Source organism: Mytilus trossulus, chromosome 1, assembly GCF_036588685.1.
Source record: "Mytilus trossulus isolate FHL-02 chromosome 1, PNRI_Mtr1.1.1.hap1, whole genome shotgun sequence".
NCBI classification, from domain to species: Eukaryota; Metazoa; Mollusca; class Bivalvia; order Mytilida; family Mytilidae; genus Mytilus; species Mytilus trossulus.
This window is the reverse complement of record NC_086373.1, coordinates 104,611,251-104,623,974: the sequence shown is the minus strand read 5'-3', so window position 1 is coordinate 104,623,974 and position 12,724 is coordinate 104,611,251. Positions and strand designations below refer to the sequence as shown.

General features: G+C 31.3%; 1 protein-coding gene across 1 annotated transcript in view; it reads right to left on the bottom strand.

The window, feature by feature from the left end:
* Positions 1 to 12,137, bottom strand: part of LOC134695306 (uncharacterized) — a 52,974-nt gene extending 40,837 nt beyond the window's left edge. The window contains exons 1-5 of the mRNA XM_063556533.1: positions 11,996 to 12,137; positions 10,167 to 10,300; positions 4,284 to 4,418; positions 3,210 to 3,305; positions 2,212 to 2,236 (exon numbers count right to left, since the gene is read on the bottom strand). Coding sequence (XP_063412603.1) covers positions 2,212 to 2,236; positions 3,210 to 3,305; positions 4,284 to 4,418; positions 10,167 to 10,256 — 346 coding nt within the window. The 5' untranslated portion in view covers positions 10,257 to 10,300; positions 11,996 to 12,137. The remainder of the gene's footprint in view (positions 1 to 2,211; positions 2,237 to 3,209; positions 3,306 to 4,283; positions 4,419 to 10,166; positions 10,301 to 11,995) is intronic.
* Positions 12,138 to 12,724: the final 587 nt, after the last annotated feature.

Below are 12,724 nucleotides of genomic sequence, written 5' to 3'. Positions count from 1 at the left end.
GTAAAAAGACGAAGTGTACACATGCTGAAATGTCTTGCCTATTTTTACTGACATTTATTGTCGAAGGTCTAAAAGATGAAAATTTTTCTATGTACAAGATATGCAGCATCCAGGTTTCCTACCTTCTGATGTTAAGCTTAATACAGATAGTAACAGTGGCTGCCGGATAGTAATACCTATGTCTCTTATAGGAAAGACAAAAACAAAAAATTCATTGTATTACCAACTTTTTGACTTAATACCACACTTTTGTTTTTGGTTGATTCAATTTTTCAACTTAGCTGGAAAGATTACTCTTACAGTAATTTTGTTATACAGGACTATGAATGAAATTTTCATATCTTACCTTTTTTATTTTTATTTTCTTAAAGCTTTTTTATACACAACTTATACTTTTTATCAATTTTTTGAAAAAAAAGCATGGTAAAATTAATTTTGGAAAGGTACATGAAAATTAGTCCTGGGGAAGTATTTGGTGATAATACACTTTAAAATAAACAAACTACCTTAACTTAATTTTTTTCTGTATTGAAACAATATTTTCCAGAATTCCAGATCTTAAGGTCTAAATTAAAATATTGTTTGTTTGCTGTCAGCCGACCGACCCAAGAAAATCGCCGCAACCCAAATAATTTAATTGACGTTTTTGAAAAAAAATAATTTTATTCCGGAATTTTGCCTGTTGCGGTTTAGAATCGAGTGCTGATTTCCGGGTTACATGCGGTTTTGATTTCCGGTAGTCTTTGCAGTGTGAGGCAGGTTATTTGATAAAACTAACACTTTTTATCACTTCGTGCATTTCCGAAAGTTCAAGTGATTGTTACTTGAAAACGTACATCAACCTAAATTTCCGCGGCAAACTAAGTTTGTTACTTTATTTAAACGTGATAAAAGTTGCCTCCAGTAAATGTTTCATCCATTTATTGCATTAAAAAAGTCATGTTCCTTTCCAAATAACCAAATAACTTGTCAAACATAGTTTATTTTTTTGTAAATTTTCTTGCCTATGGTCCGACATTGACCGATTTCTATACTACAGATCTGAACCGGAACAGCTATGACCGAAATCCGTACTTTTACAATAAGTACTACCTACTCATGGATGGAACAGCTGACAGAAAAATATTGATCCCAAAGGGAAAAATTATGTATTCCACACGCATTAAGAGACTTTTGGTTTCATCTAATTGATTGGTGTATATAATTCCCTATTTTTTTATGGATTGTTTCAAACTATTGATTAAATTTACTTAACTTTGAGACTAATATGAGGCAGGCATAACCTGTGAATGGGGACGAAGTCTGTATGTATTATTTTTTTTTTAATTCAAACATGTTAATAAAAGAAACGGAAATACCGTACGTAGCGTTCCCGATTTTGGTTCTGTTGTTAGGGATTTAGTTGTGACGTTCTTTAAGTTATGACGTCATATTCGATGTAAACAAAAGAAACGCTTTCATCAGGCAACAGGTTTTTTTTCATATCAAACAATTATTTAAATTGAATTTGTATTGAGGTTCAATCTTATATTTTACTAGACTGATAAATATAATTTTTTTTCAAAGTCTCATGCAAACAAGACAGATATATGTGCAAATGCGGGGAAAACTGGAACAGGAAGTAGATCTGGGAAAAAAAAGTTAATGATTGGCCTCAGATCACAATTAATTCCCTTTGTTCGTGGTCTAGGAATATAGTTCCCAATTATTATAAAGGGTATTTCTTCCCAAGTAATCTGTCTACTGTTTTCTTTGAAATGTTTACTATTTAAGTGGTCCTATCAGTTCCATATATATTGAAATAAGTAAAACATGTGGAAAAAAATTATTGTTGAATGTGAAAGTAGTGATTTGGCCAAAATGAAAGAAGGGTAGAAATTAGCCTCCGTCATTTATTCAAGATTCAAATCCTACCATTGGCATGTTTATAGGGCCCTCAAAAGAAAAAGCACTGATGGATTTTTTTTTTAAAGTTTTTACACCATATTATCTAACATTACAAATTAGGCCATACTTTCTAAAAGATGAAGGACACCCAAAATTTTGTGTTTGACAGAAAAATCAAAGTTTTACAAACACTTAAATAAAATTCTTGTTGATTATCTTGCAACTGGAGTAAATTCTAAATTAACAGTATTGTTCAGTAATATTCTTATTTTACCTCAACTTTTTATCTTAATCAGTTATTTGTTACACTTTGTATACAATTACCTTCAGCTGAAGATTCACTTAATATCTGAAATAATATAAAATGTAATTTTAAGCAGCTAGTAAGAAAAGAATCTAAATGCTTATGTTTTCTTTAAAATTTAGCAAAGTCAACTAAAAATTGAATTTAATTCTCAGACATGGGCAAAGTTCTTACAACTTTAAAGTCATTGAAAGAATATGACATTGCAAATTGGTTAGACTTTAAAGGGTAAAGTGTGTTACAATGTTGTTCTTTTGTCTTTTGCATCCTTTTTATTTCATACTGACATTACTGTTTTGTTTTGAACAAAACATTTAACCTATCCAAAATATAATAGGATCTGATGAGTCAAGCCATTTCCAACTGTTTTTTTGTTTGTTTTTTTATGTTGTGCTGTTACTTGACTGTTTGAGTACAGGTAAAGAGTTTGACAATCATTCATCAACACGTTCAACCATACAACACTAAATTAGTCAGGAGCCTGTAACTCAGTGTATGTCATTGGCTGCAGTCGGTTATATTTGTTTTTTTCAATTATTGTTTTGTCATAAATCCTACCTTTGTTTATTTGTATAAATTTTTCATATATTGTTGTGTTGGAGCCCTTCATAGGCAAGTATACAATGTGGGTTTTGATCATTGTTGATTACTGTAGAGTAACCTGTAGTTACTTAAATCCATGACATTTCGGTAAATAAACCCAAAAGACAAAAAAAAATTGTATATTTAACATTGACGCCCAACAATCATCAATGTACAAATTTGATTGGCCTCATATCTATTGTTGGTTTGATTGCGATGAAAAAGATCAAAACATAATGAAAAGAAAAAAAAACTTTAAAAAAGCACAAATTAAAATCCAGACAAGAGTGAATATCCTAATATTATCAGCCAAAGGGAAGTAACTAGAACAAATTTAGAAAATTCAGCATCATAATTACTATTGTAAAAAAACAAACATTACATTTCTTTATCTTACACTTGAAAATAAGAATGTGATTGTGTTTCAGTTACTCACATTTATGGCATCAAAGAACTGTTCCATTAACACATACATTTCATCACTTTTCTCGGTTTTACATTCTTGCTTCAAGTATTGAACAGCTTCCTGGACTTAAACAGAAATTTCGTATAATAAATACATTTAAAGCTATAATTTATAAAAAATATCTGTTTAATATTATATATATTTTTTTAAGAAGAAAATATCTTACTTAATCTGCATTTCATTTAGAATTATAAAGATTTTTTCTATTGAGAATTATGTCAATTTATACATGTGCGACATCTATTAAATGAATTTTCTTTGTAATTTTAGCCTAGGATCCTGGCTAACTGCTTGACTGAAGAATCAGGTATTGAGGACTAGCACCAAAATCCTAAAATCTAATTAATACAACACAGTTGCAGCATTAAGATGACAAATAACTAGTCTGCAAAATATTTCACAGAAAACTATTTTCTCAGGAACAACCCAATTTAAAAGGAAGTTGGTAAGTTTTTTTTTATTATTTCACCAATGAGGTTTGAGACATAAAACAACATATCAAACCACCTGAATGCTATTCTGAAAAATGTATCCAGAAATATTAAGTTCAATGCATCCAGTAATCCTGTATCTGATTAAAATCATAACCTTCTTTGATATGTTGAAGACCAAAAGTTATATAATCCAAGTCTGATGTTTGGTCATACCAACATACTCTGTTCCACTAGTTTTATTCTTATTAAATCTGGAATTTCTCCCAAGCAATCCTAGTTTGCAATTAAATTGCATTAGTCTATAGTTATTTCATTGGTAGCTTTAGTTTAATGATCGTCGAAGGAAAGAAGATTTTTCACATTTTGCAAACTCTGATGATAGTTGTCCTATTGGCATTCATACCATAAAAGAGAACAATAACTTGGTTTTAAAGACAATATACATGTATACATATATGAGCAAAAATATATGGCAGTATTTAAACATATTTGCTTTTTTTTAATACAAATTAAGTAATCTTTGCAGTTAATGCTTAATTTACTAAATAAAACTGTTTATGTACAAATGAAGGTGTATGTATGAAAAGATTAATATGACATAAAAACTTATCATCTGCAGAAATTCTTCACTAATTATGAATTCAGTGAAAGCTACACCAGCTCTACCAATATCTTGAAGTATGAGCAGCAAGTCCTGTAAATCTTCATGTCTGAAGGGTCCTTCAAGAATGAGCAAGCTTACAGCCTATGAAAATATATAATACAAGTGTACAAAGATCAACCTAATAAAATTATTCATTATTGTTCATCAAGAATCTTAAACCTTGAAATATACATAAATTTGTGTTTGGCTAATGATGTTACAGCCAATTCAACAAACCAAAACTATTATTGCATATTTCATAAGCTTTTTAAAGCTGACAATAATGTAGAGTTATTATTAATTGTTGGATACAGATTTTCGTCTATTTCCTTGGTAAAGGCAAAAGCCAACCAGTATTAAATTGGTATAGAAAAGCAGTCTTCACGCTGAACAGCAGCCCAGGCTTGTAAAATTGCTTTCCGGCCTGTACAAATCATATCTACCTGCCAACAGAATCAACTAAAAAAAATCAAAAATTCAGCTTCCAGCCTGTAGATTTAGCAGTTCATCGTGAAGACTGAAAAAAAACCCAAAGCAATAAATATCATATCACCAAGAAAATAATGATAAGAACCCATTATTTATATAATTTCATTAGGATAGAAGTTTTCATATCCAAGTCATACCTTTTTTAACCAGTGTTCCTTTACATGATAGTACATTTATATTTTATTTCAATTTTAAGACACAGTCATCAAATAACTGGATTTGGATGGTAAGCATAATCATTATTTCACTGCACTTCACTGAATACTAACAACCTTTGCCTGTAGCAAAAAGGCTAAATATTTTAGCAGTTGATCACCAACAGATCAGTTTGTGTTAAGGTGTTTCATACTGTTATTTCGTAAAACCTTTTTAGTAATTGGTACATGTATTGTTAAACATGGCAAAACCTACTAAATATCCACATTAATTAACCCTTTCAAGGCGAACAATGCGTTGAGGCATCCCCGTAGCCAGGCCGAACAATGTGTTGAGGCATCCCCGTAGCCAGGCCGAACAATGCTTTCAGGCATAGACAATCACGTGATAATCATATTTTTTTTGTCTTTTAACTCATTTCCCCCCGTAAAGCTATGTTTAACCAATACATATATAGGTTTTCAGGAAGCTTGTATATCACAGTTAAAGAATACCAATTCTGACTGAATTTGATACCTTATATATACTTCAATACAATGAAAGATCGGTAGCGTCAACAAACAAAATAAGCCGCCGCCATTTTGTACAAAAACATGTGATGCGAACATGTGACTTTTTTCGTCGAGAAAAGGTTATTTGGAAGGAAAGTTAAATTTAATTTCATGAATATTTTGATTAACATTATGATACAAATTACGAAAAACGATTTTAACAATTGCACGGAGAATAAAATCAATTAATAATCCGACTTCCGTCGGCACGGTAATTGGATTTTTCCCACGAGTGCAAAAGGTCGCACTCCTTTTATGGAAGTTCTAAATAAAACAATCCAATCACATTCCTCTCTCACTTGCCGATGTCAAGGACGCAAAATTATAGTAAATATTAGTAAAATGTCGTTTCATGGTCTGTAACATTCTGAGACATAAAAATGTCTGATAGTTTTGAGAACGAGTTCAAGGGATTTTTGGTGGGAGAAGTAGATCTTCTTGGTCAACGGTATGAAATGCATTGACCTCAAAATGACATCGGTGATGATTTCATGATCACTCCTAAGTGATGTTGAAAGAGAAGGGGTCAGCGAACTTTCAGACGAAAATAATGACAGGTGTAAATAATGCCCCTGATGTCCTCCAACAATGACTGATGGCACCAAGTATTTTTTTATATTGAAATTTGAAAGAGGTCTTTCCCATTTATCCCAGAAGTAACTGGTCCACAAAACATATGAGACCCAAAGAAGGATATTTTTTCCAGATGATTCTATCTGACAACCAAATAATTGATAGTTATAATTAGATAAGATAAGACATTTTAACCCAAAGATAGGATATTTTGATTCCAGAGATAAGATATTTTTATTCTAATTATTAAAAGGGCCCATGAAGAGCAAAGTAATATTGCAATGATTTGATAATTAACATAAAACTGGTAATGTTTTTATAAATCATATATAAATATGAATATAATCATCTCAATTTTAAGATGTTAAACCGCAGCCAGATCAGAGCCACATGCACACATATATTAGAGTAATAAAGCCATAACAATTATGTTTTTATTTTAACAGGCAATTATTCTCATATTCAATATATATGTACATTGACGGAAAATAAAATATAATTGTATAAGCTTTAGAATTTAGGACAAAAATGTTTTATTTTCTGACTATGTACATATATTGTTTTTATCCTGAAATTAATTAATCCCAACACTTGAAGGCTTTATCATGTTTATAGTTATTAAAAATATAAGTCATGGTCTCTAATTTTTCAAAGAAATGGACGAAATTATGCAGATAATAAGGTATCTTCACTTCACTGATACGCACCAGCGAGGTGAGCAAAGATGGGAGACTAATAATGATGTATCTTACAAACTCAGAAATTAAAGACCCCCTTAACAGACAAAAATGAGAGACCAACATGTCCCCAAACGATAGGTGACGATTTATGATACCTTACAAAGGGAGGGATGCATCCAAGCAATTCATGCCTTCTAAAACAAAGAAATGGGCCATCAAACTTTGGGTTTTGGTAGCGTCAGACACGGTGTATGTCATATTGTGAAATCTACCATGTCAAGACAGATCAAACACATGTAGGTTAACTCTGTTTGCCAGTAGACTTTGGGAAACAAGATAAGGTGTCACATATGCTGGGCTAGGGTAGCTATTAAAGGTACAGAGGAAAAAAGGTTTGAAAATATGGTTGTGTTGAATGTAGAAAGCCCCTTTGCCTACCCCATTGCTTCACTGTCTCCCACTCAGTCAAAAATTAAACTTCTTAAATTAACAGTTACTTTGTTACAATTTTTAAGTTGAGAGGATATTATAAGATAAGATAAGATAAGATAAGATAACTTTATTAGCACTAACACATTGACAATAAATGGTTATGGCAACAAATTAAAGACTAACTACAATAACATATATACAATGAAGGAGTGACAGTGGATATTATTATGAGAGAAATATATAAAAAAATAAATGAGAAGCATATACATTATTACAGAAATCAAGTACCTTTTAATAATGAGTTTCTCACCAACCAGCATTCATTCAAATAGTTGACAACAATTTTTAATATTGTTTGGGAATTACTATTTAGAATTGATATAAGCAAGTTATATGATAAGGAAGGAAATTTGTTGTTCAATAGAACATTATTTAATTTTTTAATAAGGTTATCTCTCACATATTTATAGGAGGAACATTTTAAAAGAAAGTGAAGTTCATCTTCAATGTCTCCATTGTTGCAGCAAAGACATACCCTACTCTGCTTTGGTATTTTTAGATATCGCCCTCTTTCATATATACATACATGTGATTCTTCCGGCGGGAGTCAAAATCTCCCGCTTTTCAGACCCTCTTCCGTCCCTCCCGTTAAAACTTGAAATCTTCCGCTTTTTGAAAATGTCAATCTCGAAAATTTCAGTAGACATGTTTGTTTACAAAATTTTATTGCAGACAGAGAAAAAGTCCGAGAAACCCGAAATTTATATGGGAAAAGTCCGAGAAAACCGGAAGTCACTATTTCCTGTTTTGATTTTGTTTGAAAGGTAAAAATGCAATTAGCGTCCTGTAATCAATGAAGGTGTTAAGGATTACACTGTGTATACAACAATAAAAGACAATTGGCAATACCTGGTGATAACTAGCAAGTTTAAGACACATACCAGGATGATTAAAAGTGAAATATTGACAACAGATTAGTTGTATAAACAACGACTTTGTGCTTTAATTATTTTGAATGTGTTAATAACAATTCTGCAAGGATCAGTTACTGAATCTCAGAGACAAATGAAAGCAACTCAAATATGATATTTATGGCTTGTATTCCATCCAGTATGAGTATGTAAACCTTGGACAACTCTAAAATTTAATATTTGACTAAATGCAAACCGTATGTTATCACCAAATACCCAAGCACTTGAAGCAGCAAATTAAAGAAGACCAATTATCTAACCAAATTCAACTCTGCCTGGAGATCTGAGTTCAAATGGTGCAACTCCAGTGCATAAGGTCAATACCATGCTTACTACACTTCATGCAAAGCTGACTATGGTGGCCCTAATGACTTGACCAAATAATGAGACAGCTACCCAACAGAAAACCAACTACAAATGTTTATCATTTCAACACCTTCTGTTACTAGCATGATTAGTAGTGGTACCAAAAGTTGACAATGTAGCTTAAGCAGAGATACTTTTTGCCAACTATGTATCATGGCTATCAACTTACTCTTGAACTATACATAGTAATAAATATTTGAAAAACCCATTATCTTTATTTTTTTCAAGTAAAAATGGCTATGCAGGTGTTGAAAGGTATGGAACCATTGCTTTGTTAACAAAAAAAGAAGATATATACAGTTTGAAAACACAAAAAAAAAACATTATGTGCGTCGATAAAAGGTCGATTAAAAAATCTCCAGTTATGAAGCCCAAACTCCAGCTGAAAATTTCCAAATCTCCAGTTGTGGCTTGACAACTCTGTCACATGTCTGTATATACATAATTTGTTGAAAAGGTTTTCACATATAAGTTGTTGAAAGGATATTCATAATTTATATTTGTTGTTACAGTTGACATTTTCATTTTTTTTTTTAATAAGGAACATTAAATTATCTTCATCATTGAACAATACAAAACCAAAGACAGTGGAAATTCTAGCATCCCATGGAGTCAGGACACTTATAATAAATAATTTTAAAAATAAATCATTGACTTTTTCAAAGTAATTTTATTTGTAAAAGTTCATGATTGTCTTTCAACATTTAATTATGTCTCACTTAATTTATCAACACATTATTAAAGTGTTAAATGTACATGGATAGGTGTGTCAGGTTATCTTACATTTAATTAATATTTCCATGCAGTCAGTGGTTTGATACAAAAAACAAAACAAAAAAAATATTTGCACATTAAAAAAAAAGCACAAATTAATCTCAAAAGTTTTGATTTTACCAGAAAAAAATATCATTAGATATCTCCATTTAAATATTAAAAATTCCACAAAAGATCCCAATAGTCAATTTAGATCAATATTCATGCAAAAATTCAAAGAAAACATCGGACTAAGAAAGACAACTCCAACTTATCCAGGGACACAACTTCCTATCTGGTGATTGCATTGTACAGGTAAAAAAATGGCCGCCGCGGAATTTGTCAAACCATTTTTATTCGTATTTATTTTGACTAATAAGCTAGAATTTTGACTCTGGAGTTATTTTTTCTATAAAACTACGATAAAGGAACACTCGATATTGTTAATTTCCATTTGTATTGTTAATTTAGAAGATCGGAGGCAAAAATATAAACCGGTCACAAAAAAAAATAGATTTCTCAAATCAAACGTCATTTTCTTTCCACTAAAGGTTAAAAAAAATCAAAAGTAGGTATTGTCATGTAAATTTATTTATATTGCAACACTCCTTTCATACTTAAGTGTAACAATATCGAGTTTGAAACCGATTTGATGAGAAACAACAAAGATACACACGTTTTTATTAAAACGTCATTTTTTTCCCATTCACACGTCAAATTAATTCAGGCCAGGCAAACTGCGCGCGGAAATTTGATCAGGTCACACAACGTTGCGGGAAAAAACAATTCAGTAAGGAAAGTGTTAAAAGATTTTATAAAGGCAAGGTGATGAATTAGTAATATTTTTTTTTAACACATTTATATGGTTGTAATTATTACCTTACAAACAGCTGTCTTTGTATTCAAGTCACTGCAAGTGACATCTCCTGAATCCACCCAATTTTTCAAGTCAACTATTTCTTTCAACATTTTGTTGGTCTATCTTTTTGTCTGTTTATGACTTGTATCTGAGCCTATTTAAAAAAATATACATGTTTTTGTTCAGATTACATATACATTGTGCAATTAAATTACATAGAAAAAAAAACCTAAAAATTGATAAAGATTAAAGTCATAATTTACAAAACTGTACATGTTTGATGAAATTAGGTGGTAAGATTCTTAATATGTGTGTATGAATACATTTGTTCTTTTGGCACTCTAATTTGTGCACATACCTTTCCTGCATGAGGATGTAAATGACATTTATGTTGGAACATATATGTATCATTGCTTTTAGCACTTTTATGTTAACTCTGCATTTGAAAGAATTTCAATCAAATTGCAAACTTTGTAGAATTTCACTTCCCTCAATGTTATTATTGTCTTTAGATGCAGCTTGAGCAGGGCATTTCATATACCTTTGATTTAGACTACACAAGTTTTTATGTTTGGTTTTCATAAAAAAAAATATAGTTATATATACAAATGTATGTGTATAAAAGCAGTCATCTTGGTGCAATTGTATAAAAAATTGAAAATACAGCTAAAAAAAGCAGGGTCTTGCAAGACCGGGGTTTAAATAAGCCCTATCCTGATTGCCTGAGGCAAAATCAGTAACTGTATTGTATGACAAGTTTATGATATCATATACTTCTCTGTCTTCACGATGAACTGTTAAATTTACAGGCCCAGAGCTCAGTTTATATTTTTTAAGTTACATTCTGTTGGCATGTAGATATGATTTTTACAGGCCTAATAACAATTTTACAAGCCTGGCTGGACTGCCACTCAGCGTGAAGACTGACTAATGTTGCCTTTATTACGACCCAAAGCTAATCAAAGGTCACAACAGGTGTCACAGTTTGTTGTTACTGGTAACATAGATATAGGAAGATGTGGTGTGAGTGCCAATGAGACAACTCTCCATCCAAATAACAATTTAAAAAGTAAACCATTATAGGTTAAAGTAAACATGCCTATTCAATTATTTCAGCCAAAGGGTCCACATGAACCTCAACTTCAAAGACAAAGGGGGCTGGGGAATCATTAAATATATATACTTTATACTGAAAATTCAGAAATTATTGCGATGTTTTTATAATTGCGAAAGGGTTAAAATCGCAATAATTTGAACTCGCATTTTGAAATTTAGTATATTAGGATTTTTCTCAATATCGCATATTAGTCTAGAATGACAAAATCGTATTAATAAATGCAGGCAATAATTACTGAATTTAAAGTATTTGAAATAACTTTCTAAAAAGAAGAATGAATTCATAGTTGTGTTTTGTCAATATAATTGTCTTTTTTGGGAAAAGTTTCTGCAAATAATGTAAATTACATATCACATGTGTCCTTTTCACATTTGAAGCTTACCATAGGCTAATCTAGGGTCCCCCTTTTCGTGGGAAAATTTGGTTGATAATGAAGTTTTAACTGATAGTAGCCCCCCTTTTTTTTAATGAAAAGTTCTGGATTCACCACTGGCACTGTTAACACCTCATAACCGGGCGGGAGTCATTATTTTGAGGGGTTATCCCTTATTATACAAAGAAGGTTCACAACTTGTTAAAAAGATGAGTAATACATCTACACATTATTATTGTTATGGATTTGTTAGGTCGCAAGACAGGCAATAGGAGCGATTCTTTTTAATACTATTTTTTTTAGAATGGAGCTGTTTTGTAGCTTTCAATTTTTATCAGGTCCGGAGAACATTGTCATACTTTGTTTAAATTTTTTAACAATTGTATAATGTTTCATCAAACAATCCTATACATCTCCATTGACGTTCTTTCATATCAATAACACGTTTTCCCAACGGCAAATCGCATTGTTTTCATTCAGCAGACGACTTCTTTATTCCACTAGGTGGCGACCTCTAACCTTTGTGACGTCATATGGCGGGAACCTGTCATCTGTCAACAAAAGCATGTGCTCGCCAGATGTAAACACGACAATGAACGATACTGTTGTGCATTTGCATCCATTATACATGCGATTTTTTTTATTTTATAGATATTTTATGAATTTATTGTTTCTTTTTACCTTGCTTTAAACATCCTTTTAATTTTAAAGAGATAAAACTTGTTCATTTTGATAAGAATTACATTGACAGCAAACTGCAGAAAATTTGCACATGCTTTGTTTAATATATTTATAACTTTTTATTTTATAGTAACTTTTTTTGGTATATCTTACAATGATATATTACTATTTTTTAATGATAAAACGTTACCTTAGTTTGCCTTTTTTCATCTTATTTAGCGAAATGTGCCACCTCCTTAGTTGAAAATAAGTAGTATGTGTGCACACATTACAAGTTTCTATTTCCCGCTTGCAAATTGAACATTAAATAGGACGCGTTGCTATTGTTACAATTCACCAGCGCCACCAGGTGTCAATAGTGTGCAGAAGTGCATGCAAAGGCGGGTTACTCTAATCATTTTGCATGG